General features: G+C 39.7%; 1 protein-coding gene across 1 annotated transcript; it reads left to right on the top strand.

The window, feature by feature from the left end:
* Nucleotides 1-954: 954 nt before the first annotated feature.
* Nucleotides 955-19,271, top strand: LOC120449286 (cell death protein hid). Its single transcript, XM_039631669.2, has 4 exons — nt 955-1,820; nt 13,264-13,780; nt 14,442-14,760; nt 16,887-19,271. The coding sequence occupies exons 1-4, from the start codon at nt 1,484-1,486 to the stop codon at nt 16,965-16,967; spliced, it is 1,254 nt and encodes a 417-aa protein (XP_039487603.1). The 5' UTR covers nt 955-1,483; the 3' UTR covers nt 16,968-19,271.
* The last annotated feature ends 2,596 nt before the right edge of the window (nt 19,272-21,867 follow it).

Below are 21,867 nucleotides of genomic sequence, written 5' to 3' on the forward strand. Positions count from 1 at the left end.
CCTTAAATTTAGGTATTTTCAAAATAAAATAATTAAATAATATAAAATACTGAAGATCTCTTTCTCATTATTTAAGTATTTAAGAATCTGAAAATTTAATCAAACTTTGTCTAAATAACTCCTCTTTTTCTACTACATTTTGCACTTTTTTATCCGCTCATAGAACATACTTCCATTTCTCATACTCTTTCTACTCCGGTTTTAAGGCCTCTTAAAAACGCTTTGCTCTCCGCTCTCTTTTTTAAGCAAAATAAAAATCAAAACCGAAAAGCAAGAGCAAAATGCAAGAACAACAACCACAAGCCAAGAGCGTTGTACAATTGCAGTTTTTGTTTTGCTTTGACGTTCGCTGGGCAGCGCAGTCGGCTGACTTTTCTTCTTCTGAATTTACCTGCTCAACAAGATCTTTGTGTACCCACACATGCACACGCACACAGCCCACTCACTCTCAGTTGAAACGAGAAAGAACTTTTATTTGACAGTACCAACGCTTTCATACCCTTCTCATTAGCTGTGAATCTTTATATGTATAAAAATATAAAATATTGCTTTTTGGCTATGAGTGCGATATAAAAATATTTCTGCACTATTTTCAATATGTGAAAAAGAATCAATTAAATTTTTATGATATTAAAATCCTAGTTATTTTAAATATGCTCCTTGATATCCGCAAGATGCACTTTATAAGAGAACGAGTAAACTCTTCCTCACTCGGCTATTAAAGGGTACTCAAAGAGCGGGATTTTTTTAATACTTTTTCTCTCGTGTGTCCCCACCCCCTCCCCCTTTCACAACTACCTGCATGCATGTGCATGTGCAGCAGCGGGAGCGAGAGAGATTGAGATTGCACTGGCTGCGGCCTACGTTGCGCGCCTACGCCGCCGCTCTGCCGACGTCGCGGTAGAGGCGCTGTTGCCGTAGTTTGAGGCTCCAGTGCGAACAGTTCATTTTTAGCCGCGGAGCCAGTAAGACGTGTTTCCTGCCCTCATTCTTTGAGTCTGCGACACGTTTTAAGTGCTCTTCCCCAATTGACAACAGCAATAGCAAAGAATAAAAAACAAAACGAAGTAAAAAAAAATAAAAATCATCGTGACAAAAATTGTTTGTGTTTTTAAATCAGTTCTAAACACGAAAAAGCTTGATGAAAAACGCAGAAGAATCCGAAAAACTAACTGAACGAGCGAAAACTTGACTTGAGTGTTGTTTGACAAATCAAGAAAGATAAAAAACACACCATAACAAAAAAACTGCACGAAAAATGAAAAAGTTTCTAATATTCAAAATCTTGCACAAGAAATACAAAATCAATTAAAGTGAACTCTAACCGAAAGTTTTACAAAAAATAAAAAGCAAAACAAACCAGCGAAGAACAATCAGAAGAAGAGCAAAGTGCCAACAAAGTGCAGGAAGGAAGGAAGCGGATAAGGACAAAAAGGAAGCCAGCACACACACACACACACACATACAAACACACACCCGCACAATGGCCGTGCCCTTTTATTTGCCCGAGGGCGGCGCCGATGACGTAGCGTCGAGTTCATCGGGAGCCTCGGGCAACTCCTCCCCCCACAACCACCCACTCCCCTCGAGCGCATCCTCCTCCGTCTCCTCCTCGGGCGTGTCCTCGGCCTCCGCCTCCTCGGCCTCGTCATCGTCTTCGTCCTCCGCATCCTCGGACGGCGCCAGCAGCGCCGCCTCGCAATCGCCGAACACCACCACCTCGTCGGCCACGCAGACGCCGATGCAGTCTCCACTGCCCACCGACCAGGTGCTGTACGCCCTCTACGAGTGGGTCAGGATGTACCAGAGCCAGCAGAGCGGTAAGTCTACAAAGATCTCAATTCTCCACTCTTAAGCACCTTAGAATTGAGTGGTTAGAAAGGATTGTAAATCCGTTGACCTCAAATACATTTATAGATACTTACAAAAAGGGGAATATTAGCAGGAATTTACGTTACATATACGGTGTTTTTACTTGCAAAATGTAAAGGAAGTTGCCTCTTGTTTTCTTAATCTTTTTAATGCCCAGAATAACAAATATTTACAAAATATAAACAAATGCACGAGAAAGCTGTGGCATAAAAAAGCGATCGTTTTTTGATACTTGTATTTGAAATTTAAGAATTTGTTGATTTATTTTTTTTAATTTACAAAAGTAAACCGGCAGTGGCGATTCACACTTTTATTTTTTAACTGCCCGGAAAAAGCTGCAAAAGTCAACGTGTGTTTTTCTTCGTCACTAATAAAAACGGTTCCAAAAAGTTACCTTAAACTGTTCATATATTTTCAAAAATGCTTAGAAACTATCGAAGGATATATGGACAAAAAACTTATTGCTTGTCTATTTTATACAAGACTACCAATCGATTCTGATAAAATAATTATAAATTGATTAGGTTCAAAATATTTCGTGATGATTGCTTTTTAAAACGAATATGGCAGTCAAAGCTCCTAAGAACAATTCTGGTCAGAGGGTGGCTCTCATTTTTAAATGGGTCAGCAATTAGCCAAGTTGTAACGTTATTTGTTAACTGCTTCAGTTCCCCTTGTGCAAGTTTCACTTTTCAAGGTTGTTGACTCATCCAGTTTCGAGTAACTGCGTCAACTGCGTCCAGGTTGTTTTTGTTTTCTTTTACCCAGTTTTTTTTCATGTATTTTGTGTATGGTCAGCACTTTGTCAGCTTATCAGGGCAAAAAAAAATAAAAAAAAAAGTCCGAGCGGAAGGCAAATTACTCGGCCACATTCGAAAGGAAGCCGAAAAAAAGCGGTAATTCAATAAAAATTAATCGAACAAGTTCAAAAAGGGGAAAATTGAAAAGTAATTGAGAAGTTTCGATTGGGGTGGGGAGCTGGGCAAATAAACGAAGTCACAAAAATGCAAAAAAAACAAACATGTAAGGGAATTACTGGATCAAGTTTCAATGAATAACTTGATAGATAAGAAATACTCGACATTCAGGCGCAAGTATTGATCTTACAAAGCAAATCTTCTCATGTTATTCACATTTCTTCATAAATGTTATACATTAGCGGCACTTGAAAATAAAGTCGTAATAGCGGTAACTAGCTCGATAAATCACTTTAAGATGGATTTCCCTCGTTCAAAATCACCCAAACTAGGCTTATAAATCTCCCACCAACCACGACTTCAATCTGTTAGTGTGCTAAGCTCTCAGAAAGAAACAGCTATACAGATGCAAGACAACTGCCAAGTTGGCTGTCATGCGATATTGGCCGTATATCTGGGCAAAAATTGGGCGTGTGCTGGACTGCTGGACCAGCAAGAAAATAAAGACCTGGCTAAAACCAGGGGAACACAACAAACCAATGGCAATAAAACAGAGCTGGGAGCACAGAGCTAAGCACGTTTAATTGGCACGCGCCAAACTCGAGTCGAATGTCTTACTTTTGAGACTTTTGGGCGAGTGTGTGCCTGTGTATCTGAGTATCTGCAAGATATCTATCTCGAGCGTAGAGCTCGTATGTCTTACCACTCGACTAACCCAAATTATTAAACGCCATTTGACCTTAGGCAACAAGTTTTCCAGTTTGCCAATTTTCCAAAGGGGGCCAAACGGGTTGAGGGTGTGGGCCATTTGCAAAGTGTTTGACTTAACGGTTGTTTAAGTAGCTTTTGTGCTCGGCCACGTTGAGTGCGGTCAGTTTTCATTGTTTTTCTTTTTTTGCGCGCGCGCGCTTTTCATGTTTACTTTGCGGTTTTTCATTCGCGTTCCTTAATTTTGTGTTGCCTTTGCATAATAGATTTTGTCGCTGTCGATGATTGCCAGCTGCGCTCTTTGGTTCCACCGAACAGCCGAATTGTTATTTTATAGTATTTTGCTGTTTTATTTGGTTTGTTACCTTTGTTGCTGTCAGCAACAGTTGGTCAAAAGAAAAAACAGCGTTCCCTTCTCGGACTTTGAGTGAGTCACGTTTGGGCGTTTCAATCATTTTTCGTCTATAATATAATTTAAAGATATTTGTTGACTTGCGAAAACTGACGTCAAGTAAATATGCAAATGCAAAGAAAACATAACTTTTGAAGTAGGCTCTGAATACGAAAGTTTCCCTTCAAAAGTGGTGTTCCATCCTTATTTCATTTTCTCGAACTACATCTACATCTACCTACTCATCGCATGCCGATCATGTGCTTCAGTTAGCCAATCAAGAGGATAATTTATCTAATCGTGACACATCCCAAAACTAGTGAACAATGCTTAAAGCCCTTGAAACGAGAAAGGGATAAACTGTAGTTAACCAAGAAGCGAGAACCCTTGTTCCTGGTTTCCCCAGCTTTGCAATGCTCTTATATGTACACATACATATATGCAAGGCAGAAAATCACGGAATACTTTTAGCCACAAACGCGCTTAGTCATCAGCCAGCTATCAACCCTAAAAGCCTAAAAATGCGAGGCGCAAACAACCCCGACAAAAATTCCTAAATACCAACAGAGCTTTTCCCTACCAAAGGCAAAAAATGCGGCAGGGAGCCTTTTGTTTTCGGGAGAGGATTAAGCATCCAAAGCCCACCCTGCATCCCATACCGAATGACGCCCAACAAAAGGTGCAATGACAGCAGTGGTTCCCTGATCAGAGATGGGAATAGGTACTTTTTATTTGTTAGGTACTTGAATGGATATTAAAAACATTCATATTAAAGAAAGTCTAGACCTATAAACGTTATTAGGGAATGTGCAGTTAGTCGGACTATTACGGTTTAGGTTCAACCTTAAGTTTTTAACCTAGATTGTTTTTGTTATAGTTAGCAATGGGTACCTAGGTACAGTGCGGAGTACAAAACGGCTGCCCACAACTGTTCCCACCGTGCCCCACTACCCTTTTGGTCGCTCTGCTTTGGCTTGCAAATTCGCATCATTCGCTTGGCTTGGGCTTGTTTTTTGCTGTTGCCAACAGCTGTTCTGCTGCTAGGCGTTGTTTTTCACTGCCGGCGTCTCTGCCGCACTTGACATTTTCAACCATTTTGTTTTGCTCGGCAACTTCGTGGATGCCGCTGCCGAAGCTAACGGTAAAAGAGGCGCCATAATGGCGGCAAAAATGGCGACTCCTGCCGCATCCTGCCTGGCAACAAAGCACAGCTGACTGCTGCGCAGATAGAGCGAGAGGGAGATATGCCAGGAGAAAGAGAGGGAGCGCATGGGCTCCGATTAACCGCAAGTTTTGAACTCCTCTTTTTCGCCGTAGAGAATCCCATAGGGGGCAGGAAAATGGGAGGAGGGTTGCACAGGAGGATTTTCCTCCGCTTTTCATCATCGTCATTTCCATCTCGATTTGTTTGGCCTGTTGCCAAGCTGATTTATACGTAGAGACAAGGCTTTTTTTTTGCATATTTTACACTGCTTTTTCTGTTTCTCTCTCTGCTTGCTTTATTTAAATTTTTTCATTTGTCGTTGTTATTACGGCTTTGCCTTTACATTGACCGTGATTTTCGGCTTCCTTCTTGTTTTGTTTTGGATTTGTTTATTTTATTTATTTTACCCTTACAAATACATACAGATGTAGCTTTTTATTGAGATGCGTCGTCTGTAATTGTTACATTTCGTTTATGTTTTATATTGTCTTACAGCTCAGTTTTTATGATTTTACTGCTTTCATAAAGTTGATGAGCTGCCCCAAGCAGCTGCGACAAATCGAATCGGAAGTCTTTACTCAAAAATGATTTGCTCATAAAAGTTGATAGTAGGTTGTGAACAAAGAACTGGTTAAAACAGATGTGGAACACAATTTCCATCTTACGACAAAAGTTTGGAAAAAATTCCTTTCTTAATAATACATTTCCTAAACGGTATACCACTTATTTTATAAGTATGTTGGATTGTCAAATATTTCCACCTATTATATCATTTCTTTTTATACAAATTTATAGTCAATCGTGGTTTTCGTAATTACGCAAGGTTTCTACAGATTTTTCAAACTATTTAGCCTGTCAGCTAGGATTAAAAATCACATCTCCAGTTTGTTTACATTTCACACCACTCAGCGCAATGAACTTTACACATTTTTCAAGTTTAAATGCCCGCCAGGCACTTTGCCTAATAAGAAAAAATATTACCTGAATGCGAATATAAACTTGACACTTTTGAGCCACTATAAGCGACGCCAGTCTGCCAGGATCCCTAAGTTGGCTTTTGATTAAGTCTCCGCTGAGGCCGTGCTAAATTGTTTGCACTGAGGCGTTCGGGTTAAGTTCGGGGGCGGTGGGGGGTTAGGGATAGAACGTGCTCAAGTTTTTGTTATGAAATTGAGCCTAGACAAGCTGGGCAAAACCCCCATCTGCGCTGACATCTCGACTCCTTTTCAGGAACTAAGGACAATGCAAATTGTGCGACACGCTCAAGGCAGAAGTGGAAAAGGATATGTATCAAAAGGCGGAAAACTAAGAACAGGATACACTCCACTCCTCGGCACAAAAACAGACGGCAGACATCATACCTGGCTACTTGTTATAATTGGCAAGCTGGCAAAGGCTCCAGACACCAGTTAACTTTCAAATTTTCCTCGCGATGAGCCAGCTCTCAAAGGAACATTCGTTGAAGGTGTTCTCCGATTCCCAAAGGGAAAATGTTGCCTCGCGTTTTCCTTTGAAATTTTTAAAGAGCGCTGGGAGATCATGTTTAAAAGCTTAAACTAGGCAGAATAGTGGTTAATAGTGATATATTTAATAGCGTTGAATATACATTTTGTATATTATTTTTAACAAAAACATTTGTATTTTTTTTAAACCTCGATTCTTAATATTCAACAATTGTATTTTTTTTAAACCTCGATTCTTAATGTTCAACAGTATAAATAAAATACTGAAATATGAACTCTGTTTAGAGCCCCTCCTATTTGTCTGCTGCACGAGTTGAGTATCAATATCAACTTATTTGATAAACAAATCGAATGCGCTTACTAAAAGTGCAAACAAAGTGCCAAACGACAATTAAATCAACAAATAAGCTCGTGTAATTGTGTACGCCAAAGCCAGTCGGTGGGTGGGTGTTTCGGTGGCGCGGTGGATCGGTGGGTTTGTGTGTCGGTGGGTTGGTGGGTTGGTGGGGCACATCGGTGGATCGAGTATAGATAACCCTACGGGCACGCAAGCTCCGAGTGGTTGTGGATTGGATGACGCAGCGAAGACAGCCAGTCTGGCCCAGTCGCATATGCAATTCCCATTCATTTATTAATAACTTTTTGCCGCTGCTGTTGAGACGTGCAGTTTGCCGTTTTGCGGCTGCAGTTTTGCTTTTTTTCTCTCTTTTTAATTATTTTAATTGCGTTGCATCTGATCGAATGCTGGCGTACTGTTTTATTTATTGTTTAATTGTAATTTTCGCATTTACGTTGTTAATTGCAGCGTGGTGCTGGGAGGAGATTCGGTTTAATCAACTGCTAAATGCATTTTGCTGTTGCAAAGGCTTAAAATTTGCTTAAGTGGTGGTGGCATTTAAGCCATAGTTTAGTGCGGAAGTTCGCAGAACATACATACTATTGTATACGCAGGCTATTGTTTATGGTTTTCACAAATAAGAAATCATGAGCAATTTACTGATAACTAATAATCTAATTTTATTACTAAAACTCAGAACTTCTCGAAATTCCAATTCCAATTCCAGTGTAGAACATTTTCTTTAAGACTTTTTTATACTTCTTTGATCCTTCTTCAAGCTGATTCAGCTAGTTATATTTTACTGTTTTCCCAAACCATTATTAAACGCTCCTCTTGGTCACAAAACACATGCTCGCCATTTTCTGGAAAATCCTTTGGATCCCGGAAAATATGCAAACAACTGCAAAGACCAACGACTTGTGTTTCGCTCAGTTTCCTGTCAATCGATGTGCATCGTATAAGTTCCTTGGGAATAGCGTCTTATGCCTGATTTTCCTTTGGCTTTTTATAGCCTTTTAAGCTGTTTTCCTTTTGTTGTGTGGAGTGAAGAGAGGAAATTGAAAAATTGCATTTGTCTGTCGCTGATAAAATATTGAGCAGCTTGCACATTCTCCCTGGTTTTAGCTGGGCTGTCGTGATAAGCGTTTGAGCTATTTCCAGAAAAAGCTCTCATGGAGATTGGCAAAGAATGAAAATGCGACGTGGGTGGGAGAATTTCGGAATTCCATTCAGCTGTCCCTCAAAGGGTTTCCTCATTCCTTAAAGTCGCCTCATCCAACGGTTCTTAATTCCTGGAATATTTAATTAAATTCTTGCATATTAGCTTTATGTTGGCTTCAATTGCTCGCGTGTTTGCTGGCCCCGTTTTCTTTATATTCATTATATTACAACCTTGCTGCGAGAAGATTAAAAATATTTTAAACGCTTTGAGATGCGAACATAACTGGACTGCGTTGGATCATCAAAGCCTAGATTTATAATTGCCGACGATATGGGACTTAATATCTTCATAGACTTGACCTTTGTTTTTATTATCGAGCATTTCTGCTGACTGAGTGAGTTGCGATTGTATTTGAAATTGTATTTGTATTCTTGGATTGCCGCAAGATGGATGCATGAATTTGATTCAATCGGGATTTGCCAAATTATCAAACAAAGAAACTTTCTCCTCGCCATCGCGACATTACGCAAGTTAATTAAATTGCCATGGTAAGAATCATCCTTACAACATCTCACGAGAACTTTCTCCTTCTGTTCACATGAATCATTTGACATTTCCAAATTTGTCATTAGCTTCCGCATATTTTTCACCTCTCTCTTTTGGATATTTCCTTATTTCAAAAACTTCTCGCATTCCACAAATGGCTAATTAGCGGCTTACCGAAATTGGCCATTAACAGCGGGATCTGATCTGTAGATTGAGACTCGTACATAGATCGACACCTGATTGACATGCAGTTCGAGACAAAAACTGATCGAATTGTGCAAAAAGCCAAAAAAGGCATTTGTAAAACAATCTTTTGTCATATATAGAAAAGCCAGAACACAGAGATTCTTAATCAGGAGTCGAGGCATTGTTTTCGGAATTCTCTTCCAATTTCCTGAAGATCAATTAATTAGTCACTTGCCTTGGCCATGAGCAATTTTACCGTTCGATTGTGCGGGGAAAACATCCGCAGCTGTTGCCTAATTAAATCGAGGTGACAGACGATCAGACGATCAAGTGAAACTCGAGTTGACCAACCAAATTAGTAATCTCGCATCGTGACAGACGACAAATCGCCTTAAATGAACGACTTCGACTTCAAATGTAATTTTTGTGGGATTTTTATTTACTGTTTTTGGTTGTGGTTTCAGCTCATTGTGCTTCCTCTTCGTGTGTGGGCGTTATGTGGTAACTGTAAAATGAGTTTACACACATTTTTTGGCCAACTTATTCAGCACTCCGAGGGGCATAGCATTTTGTAATCTGGGACTTTGCTTAACCCCAAGTTGGAGTTCGGTGTGGAGTGTTTCTTTGTTCTGTCATCTTGAGCTTGTTTCGGATTCGGTTCTGGTTTTCATTTTTTAAATTTTAAATTAAATATTCATCAATAAATGTCAATGTCAAGTGAAGTTGCCGCTTGCTTTCGAGAGGTTTCGAGATTTTGGGAGAAGAGATTGCAATTTGTGATGGCAAAAAGGAAACATGAGATTATTCGCTGAATCCAAGTAGGATTTATTCGTGACGTTGTGTTTCAATGTTGTTTACTTCGCAGATAGATTGAAGATAACACTTTATCTTTGATGATTTCTGTGTCAGTTTCAACTGGAGTTCAAGCTTACATATGTTCTTAAAAAACAAATTAGATGGTTTTTGAGTTCAAATTTTAAAGCTGTCAATTATCTATGTTCTACTTTTAATAAGGTAGATTAATAATGATTTAATATAAGTAATTTTATTATAAACAGAAATTCCGCTCCTCAGGTCAGGTTGTTAAGCACAACTTCCTTCCTATATCGCAGCTTGTCAATAACTTCCTCCCCCGATATCTGGTCGATCCATACGGCATTTCCCATTCCGTTCCACTGACCAAGTTATAGAACCCGCACTTTGCAAACTCGTTTAGCCCCCGATACCGATTTTGATTCCGATTCCTAAGTGCGACGCAATTGTTCGAGTTGGACTGCTGGAGATACGAGCACTCGAGCCCGTACTCGTATTTATTCATACTCACCCGTGCAGTGCGGTGACTCTAGTATATTTTTATGTGTAGTTTTCTTACACATTTTTTCCTTTTTTTTTGCATTTAGTCAGCACTTCAAGGTTATAATGAGCAACATATGCTGCGGGTTCCAGCGGGCCAGCCAGCAAACTGCAACTGCAACTGCAAATGCAATCAACTGCAAAGGCACAACTAAAAATGCATTTCAACGTTGCCGACGACGATTTGTTCTTTTGTGTGGCAACTAAAGCGAGGCATTTTTCACGTTTTTCCGCTGCCTCCGAGCTGTTCTTGAGCTTTTTCTGAGGCGTTCTGCTTAGTTAAACTTTTGCCTGATTGATGTTTGTCAGCTGCTGCCCAGCGGCCTTAGAAACGGTTGCAACATCGCCTAGAACCGATGGTGAATTAAAGTGAATTATACACATAATTGCATTTTTTTCAGTCCCCGTTGTTATGTCCAGATGCGACTGGCACTCGTAATTCAATTAAACATTTTGCCCATATTGTCGCCCGTGGAAATATGTATAAGCGAGTGCAGTGCAGCAGTTCGAATAAAAACAATACTCCTAACAATTGGTCACGTTTCGTCACCAACAACTGCAGTGCTAACAACTACTGCATCGCCCGCCTTGTTTTTCCGCCAGGAAAAGCCACCCAACATTTCAAATATATCACAGAAATCGGAAAGTAGTATTCCACTGGAAGACTACTGACAAGAACATAAATTTTCCCACACAATGCGTGACTCAATTAAATAAACACTTATCTTTATGGGGTGCAACATGTACGAATTTATTCAGCGATCAGAAGAAAAAGTCTTATCATATCATTTTCACAATTATTTTCTGCGAAATAATGACTAAAAACATACGCCATTGTTAACAAAGTTTAACAACGTTTTGTTCTAATCTAAGATTACATCACAAGTTAGTAATCCATGGAAAAATGCGTTATCTGATCACTTAGATAATTTTAATTAACACTTACAGCTTGTGCCAGTACTTAATAAAAATATATCAAATGTAAACGAGAAAGCAAAGGAATTGTGAGATAAATAACTATTCACATTATTTGCAATTTGTAGTAACATTTTTATCGGGCTCTGGCTTTGTCCATAGCTATTCAATTTCATACGGGGAGAAAAGCTAATTCAAATTACTATAAAATTATCTATATCAAGACATATTTGGGAATTTAAAAAATATATGGCAGCATATCGAGAAAAAAGAAGATGAGCAGAATACATAGACTGGACATACGTGAATATATTTTCCACTCGATGGTATTTTTCCGTGTGTACCAAACATCGTCATTGCATGGCTAGTTATATAAGTTGGCCAGGCAGTAATGATCCCTGCCGTTGGCTTCGCTTCGTTTCTGAGGCTGAAGCTGATGCTGAAGCAAAAGCTGGCAGATTTTCAAGGTTAAAAGCGACTTTACGATGGCGCGCGGTGAGCGCACGTGAGGTGCCTCAGCTGCTAGCCAGCAAACTACATACATAGCAAACTAGTTTCAAATGCCTGGCAGTATCTTACAGATACAGATGGTAAGGCTGCGGCAAGGAGTGGCTCTTTCAACTCGCTTCGCTTCGTCTCGGTTCGCTTCGGTTTCGTTTGCTTTGGTTCGGATCTTGGCCCGCAATTAAATACAGATTTTTTGCGCTCTTGCAACTGCAACTGAAACTGCAAATGCAACAGCTGTGGGCTCGTTTCGATTCGATTCGAGTTCAAGGCTAATGGGTCAAATTGCAAATTAGTCGCCTGCAGGTTGACAGTGAGTGACATTATTGTGTATCTGCACACTGACCACCGACATTGCAAAGCGGCTGAAAGACAGACACAGGCACACAGACGGATGGATGGATGTATCGGCTAGATTGTCGGGCATTCCCTGCGGTCAATTATCGTTCTTGCTGGCTGCTAATCGGAAAGATACACGTACTTCTGCCGCCGGCTGCTGGCGATTTGTATAAATTTTGCATTACAATCAATCATTTGTCGCTGGCCAATGGCTTTTTAAGTGAATAAACATTAAGAAATCATACAGATGAAAATGTACACCCAACTAACTAATGGGGAGCTCACAATTTATGCGCATACCAAGTGGCCAGCTTGGCAGCGCATTTACCTATCAACGCTTTTGTTGTCGATTTGCATGAAATCGCAAGTAAAAATATCAGGGAGGAGAATACAAAAATTGAAATACAACTGGAAGTCAAATAGCAGATACAGATACGCTTCTCGTTACATGCATAAATGATGCTAAGCTGGAAGATTTCGTTGGCAGATACAGATACTTTTCAAGTTGGGCCACTCAAGTAGACCCTCTTGGCAATGTTAGCTAGATATACAAAGCAAAAAAAGAAAAACGAAAATACTTTGGGCCAAGAGAGGACGAGAATTGGCAATGACGTGTAAACAACTCGGATACAAATGTATCTTCAGGCGGCTTATAAGATACTTAAGGCTGCGAATAACTTGAGTATTAGTGGCCATTGTTTATGGATATGTATCAGAAGTGAAATATGTCGACAAAGTGGTGTATTTAGGAAGTTTAATGGTATTTGTTGGATGTCTCTTTAAATATTCAATATAAATTTATGATGCAAGCCTTTAAATGGATAGTTTTATTGTTAAATAAGCCACATTACTTAATTAAGGGCCTTGGAGCAAAGGCAGCCGAAAGCCATTAAAAATTGCAACGATCCAGTTTACAAACTTAAGGTGCATTTATCTTAAAAACAGCATTATGTGGTTTCCTGCTGCACCGGCAGAAGATATTTTATTTTATTGCGCACTGAAGCCTGTAACTGGTAGGGGCTACCAGATCGTTTTATGGGTGGTTTTATGATCAGAGAGGACTTGCCATAATTGCGGCGGGCCTTACAGTAAGTTGGCTAAGTGGCAGTTGGCCAGACAATGGGATTGGCAGCGCCCCGACCTTAGACACTTCCCTACATTGTCACTGAGTCAAGTTGACTTGATTTCAGACCCGGCCAATGCCGCCTTTGTTTACCTTATCCATTGTTGGCTGATCTTTATTACAGGTATACGTAAGCGAACTGTACATCATCAAAAATATTTTAAAGACTTTGTTTAGTTAGTTTGATTTCCTTATTGAGTGCCCACTGTATTTAAATTGTTATTCGCTTAAATTTCGTTGCAGCCCCGCAAATCTTCCAGTATCCGCCGCCGCCAAGCCCCTCTTGCAATTTCACGGGCGGCGATGTGTTCTTTCCGCACGGCCACCCGAATCCGAATCCGAACTCGAATCCCCACCCGCGCACCCCCCGCACCAGCGTGAGCTTCTCCTCCGGCGAGGAGTACAACTTCTTCCGGCAGCAGCAGCCGCAGCCACATCCGTCGTATCCGGCGCCATCGACACCGCAGCCAATGCCACCGCAGTCAGCGCCGCCGATGCACTGCAGCCACAGCTACCCGCAGCAGTCGGCGCACATGATGCCACACCACTCCGCTCCCTTCGGGATGGGCGGCACCTACTACGCCGCCTACACGCCGCCACCCACTCCGAACACAGCCAGCGCAGGCACCTCCAGCTCATCGGCGGCCTTCGGGTGGCACGGCCACCTCCACAGCCCCCTCACATCGACCTCCACGCCCTTATCGGCGCCAGTGGCGCCCAAGATGCGCCTGCAGCGCAGCCAGTCGGATGCGGCCAGACGGTGAGTAGCCAGCGATGCAGGGTGCCACAAGATACACTGCCTGGGTGGTGCGAATCTAATGAAACTGGAATTCAGATTCGGATCGATTGGCCTCCAGAATGAGACGGGAAAGTTCCGACACCATGATGAGCACATGCCATTTAGACCAACATGAATGTATATGCAATACATTCTACTTAGAGATAAATATAAACTTGGCTACTTGAATTTACTCAAGAAAGAATCCATAACGAACTCTTGTTTATGATACAAACAGTTAAATTCATTGCCATTGATATTCAATTATTACTCCCAATGCATTCCACATACAGACACATCTTGAATAAAAGTACACGGCGGGCTGTGAAATTAATTTAAACTGAAGTACCAAGATAGCAAGATTATTCATCACAATCTCGACACCTTTCGCCCCCTTTGCCAATTCCCATGACACAACGCCAAGTTTTTAATTAATGAAATCGCAAAGTTGTCGCTGGATTATGCGCACACACAAGTAGCAGCATATAGTGCTATACAATCCCCAACCCGAATCCGAATCCGAATCTGAATCAGAATCCGAACCGACTGATAATTGCTTATGACGTTCCCAAGTCAACCATCTACATACATACATATATGTGCAGCGATATTTATAGTGCCCATTATGCGTCTCTTCCCACAGCAAGCGATTGACCTCGACGGGCGAGGATGAGCGCGAGTACCAGAGCGATCATGAGGCCACTTGGGACGAGTTTGGCGATCGCTACGACAACTTTACGGCCGGCCGGGAGCGTCTGCAGGAGTTCAATGGACGTATCCCGCCCCGGAAGAAGAAGAGCTCCAATAGCCACTCCACCAGCAGCAATAATCCAGTCTGCCATACCGACAGCCAGCCGGACAATGCCTCCCAAGCGGAGAGCGGTGCCACCAATGGCCACATCAGTCAGCAGCGACAGGTGGAGCGGGAGCGGGAACGGCAGAAGGCGAAGGCAGAGAAGAAGGTAAGAAGACTATCCTAGCTATACTAGAATGCATTATGCATAAGGGTTAAGGGGTATTCTCGATTCGCATCACTACCCAAAACGAGCTAATCTGTACTCCTTCCCAACTAAATCTTATGTTCAATAAACTTGCGATCTGCATCGCCTTTCAGGGATACTCTTATCAAACTTTGATACAGAAACTACGTGCAACTGAAAACATGTTATTCATACAATTTGTTGTTAGTAGTTACAATTGCTAGAAATTCCAAAAGAGCTATCTATACCTAAAGAGAGCTATTACCTAAAAATATTTCATATAGACAGGCCCCTTATATGCTAAAGTCCCCCAAATACCATCCAGCAATTAGAATAACAAGAGGATCTGAGTTGGGGAGTTCATTAACTCGGGACTTCACACATCTGCCAGCAGTTCGTGCCTCCAAAGCCGCGGCACGTGGCAAACATTTTTCAAAGGCTCAACTAGAGAGTAGTGCTAAAAATACGCGGCAAGGAATGACAAATTGCCTTACGCGAAAGGAGTCGCAGATTCGGATGCAGATACGATACGAGCTGCAAATGTATCTGTATTTAGTGGAGTGCGGCCCGGGCATGTATAACACTTTTGCACATGCTAAATGTGCGATAAAAATTAATTGCGCAGTGCGGAGTGAAAGAGTCGCTCTTGTCACTTGTCTCCGCTTTATGTTAATCAAGGCAGGCGCCTTCATATAGCCACATGTGCCCCTCCCCACTCTCCTCACCACTCCCCCCCTTATTAAGTCGAGCCTTTGTGTATCGGCCCTCATTGAGCTCACTTTTTTACGCGTCGCGTTTTTTAGTTTTAGTTTCTTGCGCGTTTGCCTGCGCAGTTGAAAGAAATGCAAACTTGAAGAAATTCAATCGCAATCGCATGACACACACATTGACTCAGACCTGATACCACCATTTCCAGTCCAGTTCAGTCCTACATTGCACACTTGTATACAACATATATTATTCCTATTCACTGCGATTTGTTTTTATTGTAATTCATATTGGCTCTGGTCTGCCCGTTCTTATCGCGCATCGCTTTGTGGGGGCTCATCCTTGGGGAAGCAGCCGACTGCCGACTGCCGACTGATCGGGAAGCTACTATATACTATATACTCGCAGAGCAGCTCCCTCGGCTCGCTGGGATCTGACCTTATCCGAGACTCACTCAGCTGCTAAATGAGAGCGTGAGAAATTCCGTAATCGGAAAGGCACAGGCATGCAAGCTGGTGCTTCTGCAGATGTAAATGCATTTCAATTATTCTAATTAACTCTAGTTCAGTCAAGGACTTCTAATGGAAAACTTATAAGTGAGGAAAGGGAATAAAAGCTAACCGCCACCAAAAATAAATTTGTGACAAGCTGTACCTACAGGTCAAGGATTAAAATGTTCCACTAAACTCATAGATACTCCAGCATAAAGCACATTTTATGCGCATAATGAACAACTATGGTGTGCATTTCAACATCATTTATTCTCCCACTCAAACCAAAAATCAAATCAAAATATGGCCACATGCTCGATGGCCTTTCATACCATTAACCGCAAAAAAGAAGCCACAATAGTCCTATCAAAATACAGCCCAAAATTCGAGCGAAAATAGCAGAAAAGCAAATTTGCATAATAAATGTGGGGTCAGTTGGATTTTTGGTGGTTGTAGTGCCACCACCTCATCATTCACACGTGCCGCACTGCAACCAGTGAAGCGTGGAGTATTGGACAAATAAATGGTGTAAATTATAAAACCATTGATGCGGGTTGGGGGGAGTCAAGTGCGCTGTATAGAAAAATAATTACACCAGTGACCGGACAAAAGTTGACCGCCCATTTGGGTCAGGCCACATGAACTCATGAAGTGAAGTTCATCCGCCGTGCTGGACAGTCAATAGTTTCGCTTGATTTACGGTTCAGAAGAGGGGTTGGTTCGGTCACGTGTGTGGTTTTAGATATTTTATGCCGCACAGGGGAGCTATTGGTTGGAATGGAACTTTTTCTTAAACGAGCTGTTCATTAACATTGTATTAAAGCAACTTGTTATATTGTAAGTTGTTATATTTCTGCATTAACATACACCTGAATATAACTAAATGTAATTTTTTTATTCTCCTTTCAGAAACCACAGAGCTTCACTTGGCCAACTGTTGTGACCGTTTTCGTCTTGGCCATGGGCTGTGGCTTCTTTGCGGCGCGATGAAAGCGCGGGAGTCGTGTAATCGAATAATCTATAGTGAAATCAGCTAGCCCTTAAGACATATGCCGATCTATACATAGTACATTAGTAATACCGTACATAAGTGCAACGAATTTATTGAACTGCAGGATCGCAAGCAGAAAGTCATTAATTCGTAAATGGATGGTTAGATACGCAAACAGCCAACATACACGAACGGAAATATGTATGTGTATGCCTAAGATTAAGAAGGTTGACGGGACACAAGAACAATATATTCTATTTGTCTATGGTAACTGCATTTGTATTTCTAAACTCAAACGAAAGATAACAATCTAAACTGCTCAAAGTAATGAAAACTCTTAGACTGGCAAGAGACTCAAAACACACTTATTTTTTGCTGATGCATATTTTTGTACAACCTTTTGAGAGATATTTACAAATTATACAAGTACAAAAAGAGAGAGAGATACGCAAAAAAAAACTGCCACTTTTGAGATACTTTTGATAATCTTTGATTTGCATTTAATCATTTCCACACTTGCATTTTCATAAGCGACAAACAAAATGATGTCTATTGTAGAACAAAGTAAACTGCAATTTCAATGTCTTCGCATTTGTAATTCCGAATTGCAAGAAAAACAAAAATATTTTAAATATGTTTAACTAGTAGAATTTTTTAAACGTAAGTCCAAAAGAAACACACACCTAGCTTTAATTGTTGAAACAAAAGCAGAAAAAACGCAACAAAAAAATGAATGAAAAATCATTAAATTAATTTTGTATATAGTTTTTATGCCATTTTTGTGATGTTTTGTGTCTACGGTTTATGTCATGTTATTTTAGTTAAATTTCTTATGATTTATGTTTATTTGTAATATTTTTTGTCATTGTTTGTTCATCATCATATTCAAATTGGTCTCACAATATATAATAGTTTTAAGCTCCACGCCCAGGAGGTTGATGGCAAAACGATTGAAACTTGGCCACGAGAGAGATAGTTTTCCCATTCGTCACACAGTCTTTTTTGGAATGCACATTAATGATCTCTCACAATGGAAATTAATGAAAATTGATCTCCGCAGCTAGCCAAAGTTAAAAAAGAAATGATGAGGAAAACATATTTTATAGGCAATTTTCACTATATGCTAGAATTTCCAGGGCGTTTCAATGCTAATCGAATACAGTGACATGAAAGCAAACATAGCGAAAATATTAAGAAAATCAATCAAAAAGAAAGAAAAACCAATTCCCAAAAATCGCATTGATCTCATGGATTTATACAATACAATTACATCAACCGTTTTTTACAATGAGAAATGTTATAAAAAGCAGAAAGTGAAACACAGAAACATAAACAAAAATTAACGAAAAGCTTAGAATTAAGTTCGCCAAGCGTTTTAGTTCTACATTCTAGAATGTCTAAGTCGGTTTAGTGAGTTTATCGAGCTGTCTTCGGACACAAGTTTACTTGTATATAAAGCAATATTATTTGTGTAGCCTAAGTGACAGTCCCAATCAAATCAAATCAAATCCAATCCAATATCACCCAGTCCCGGAAAAATCCCAGCAAAACAATAGACTATTTTCGCGTACACATGTATCAATCTTAATTTGAATTACCACAAAACAATGAAATACTCCAACCACACCCAAATGAAAAATTATTTTTGTAAATTGTTTGCATCAAATGAGCAGGGGGTTGAACTAGGGAACCATCCTTGCTTTATCCTCTGCTTATTGCTAATTAGTTTTCACGATGATCTCGGTAAAGTTTTGTGGCCTTGCGCCCAAAAGTCGTACAGATTTTTGGTTTGCCATAAATACTCGAACAAAAAGTTAAAGAAAAACGAAGCAAATGGAAAAAAATCAGAATGAAACACAAGAAATTTATATTTTTGACCCAATGCTACTTAATCCGTTTTTTAATTTAAGTATCTTTACTCGACCTTGTATATAGCGCAGTTCGAATCACAGAATCAAATGCCATTTTTGTATAGAATTTTGTTTGGTGCCAAAACAGTGACAGATAATTGTCTATGAACCCGTGTATTTCGCATATTATACATTTATACATATATCGTAACTTCAATGATAAGTTTGATTCTGAAATTTTGTCAACTCAATTTAAGAAACATTTCTGTTGTAGTTTAGTGATTTGCTAGCAGAAAGCACTTTGTTTAATTGTACATTTTATATTATGCTGTAATATTTTAATATATACATAAATATCATTACTGATCTCATGAATATGTTCATAAGACAACAAAAATTATATATATGGATACATCTATGTGTATGTGTAAATGAAATAAAAGCGCATAAATATTATGTAAGATTTACGGAACAAATGAAAATAAAAAGAAAAAATATTTGAAAAAATTAAAAGCTAGTTTTTGATTGGAATGGTTTGTCATGGAATAAATGGCTGGCTAATATCTAAAAATTTAGTTATATCAGCTATACTCATTCCACATTTCAAGAATGTAATTATTATAACCGATAAGTGAGTAATTAAATATATTTGAAATATTTTACTTGGCAACCCATTTTACATAGTTATAACGCTAGGGCAATTTCAAATTTCGGGCAAATTAAACATAATTATTATTTAATTAGGCTGGACCCAAATATATGTATGAAAATACCTATTTATTTATACATATATTTGAAATATACATATATTTGAACAGTAAGTAAATATATTTGAAATATTTTACATCGCAACAAATTTTACATAGAATAGGGAAAATATTTGTGTGCCTACTTTCAGGCAGGCATGAAAACAGATCGCTGAAGCATTGCGTGTGAGAGAGTTTTCCTCCTCCCCTGAAAAACTGAGCTCCTTGGTAATTTTCAGGGTTGATGTGTGCGTGAGGAGATCTTTTTGTTCGGTTTAAATGGCCACTTGGACGGCAAATAACCAGGCGAAAGCCTAAACCAATTTGTAGTTTCTATTCCTATTGCGGCTGCGGATTAAGTGGCCATAATTGCTGCTCCTGCAGCCGCGCCACGCGACTTGGTAACGGGATACTGGGCCACGTTGGTCGCAAAAATGATGTGTTATTAGCGGCTTAAGCAGGCGATGGCGATTATTATGAAACGCGACACCCGGCTGGGCAATTATGTTAACCTGGCCACCCAAAAACCTCGGGCTCAGCAGTCATGACATCCGTTTCCGCCTTAAATCACGACGGACACATGCAAGTGTCAATCAAAACGGCATATTTAACCAGAAAATTATATTTTCATTGAAATCAGACGCGTGTGCGAATCGCTTGAACGAACATTACAAAGCGACTGCTAATCGGAAATCTGCCCTGGAAATCTCACAAGTTTTCAATTAAATGCTAAACAAAACTAATCAATATCTCCAGGCCCAGTCCTCTATTTATGATAATTACTTTTCGGTTCGACACCTGCCAGCAGCATTAAACAATAGTTTACCAATGAATGGTCTTTATTGATGAAGTTTATGGAAAGGGACAAGACCTCTCGAAAAATGTACCGCAAACCAAAATGATTATTAAAATAAATTAAAGCTAAATACATGTGTGCTTTACAACTGTCAATTTGCGAATTAAACATAATCGAATGCCTGCGGTTTTGGGGAAGAAATACTGCAAAGTCCTGAAAATGAAGTGAACTATATTAACTTTTTCCCTGTAATTCAATTTAAATACGATGGAGAACCGTTTTAAGTTACTTTTATGTTTGTACTTGATTTGTCTTACCATCCCAGAACATTGCCGCATCCCAATTAGTTTTCTTTACCCTAGCATAATGTTTTCATACGTTTTAATTAAGTTGTATCCTGCTTAACTATTTGCCACTTGAAAGCCACTTAAAAGTAATTCAATTATAAATAAAACTCATTGAGAGTGTAAGGCATCTGCTTATTTCACATTTTAGTGGAAGGAAGAAAAAGTTAATTTCATTAAAGGAGAAACTCTCCCAGACATCGAGTAGCTTAACCCTCGTTGTGCGAAACACACGGCCAGCAAAAATGCATTAAAAATTCATACGAAGTGCACACGGAGGACAAATCCTTCCCTTTTTCGCAAGGAGCCACAGGTTTGAATGTGGATAAGTGGCTCATGGAACATGCACACAAATGTAAGAAACTTGTCTCGTTTGTCTGCAATGTAATTCCCATACCACTTAAACTTGCAGAACATGTGAATTTTACCACACATATTTTCACTTGTTTCAAATCTTAATTTGGAATGGGTTTTCAAGATAAGGAAATGGGAAAGAATCAATATTTTATATTTTATCAATAATAAGTTAATGCCCAAGGCTTTTGTATGCTTTCCAATTTGCCATATATTTTAGTTACACAAATATGCGAATATATTATTAAAGTGTATCAAAAATCTTTGCTTAGCAAGTAATGGAAAAGTTTGCTTCAATTAAATAATATGAGACAGTTACTATTTTCACATTTTACCAATTTCCTTGTATCATTTTAAGATGCCAGAATTTGATTGCCATTCTAAAAAGGTCTGTTTACTTTGTTTGTGTAAGCCATTTGGTATTTGCTAAGCTGAGGCTAGAAATAGAAAAGCAGAAAGCTCGTGGAAATATATCTGAAGGATGTAGAGGAAACTTTGAAGATGTATGGCGAATGGAAGGAAATCAACAATCTAATATGTACGAGTATCTGGAAAATGGTATGAGCACAAGTCGTACATTTCAGTAGCCTGCAGGCCATCAGCTGGATGGCTCATAAGAGCGGCCATATACGACGATCATAATCAACGTCTTTTGGCACTTTATTGACAAACTAATAAAAACCCAGAGAGCCAGGAAATCCAAGCCAAAAAGGATGTCTAACGAGAGACGAGTAGGTAGATATTAGATGGCAGCAAACGATTTATTAAAATCCCTGTACATGGCATACATAATAAAAAGCCACCAGAAC

The sequence above is a fragment of the Drosophila santomea genome, chromosome 3L (genome assembly GCF_016746245.2).
Source record: "Drosophila santomea strain STO CAGO 1482 chromosome 3L, Prin_Dsan_1.1, whole genome shotgun sequence".
Taxonomy (NCBI): Eukaryota; Metazoa; Arthropoda; class Insecta; order Diptera; family Drosophilidae; genus Drosophila; species Drosophila santomea.

Bases quoted from the DNA above. Each gene is read 5' to 3' on its own strand.
- LOC120449286 (XM_039631669.2), top strand. From the start codon at position 1,484: ATGGCCGTGCCCTTTTATTTGCCCGAGGGCGGCGCCGATGACGTAGCG. The intron at 1,821-13,263 runs GTAAGTCTACAA...ATTTCGTTGCAG, and splicing joins GTACCAGAGCCAGCAGAGCG to CCCCGCAAATCTTCCAGTAT. The intron at 13,781-14,441 runs GTGAGTAGCCAG...CTCTTCCCACAG, and splicing joins CAGTCGGATGCGGCCAGACG to CAAGCGATTGACCTCGACGG.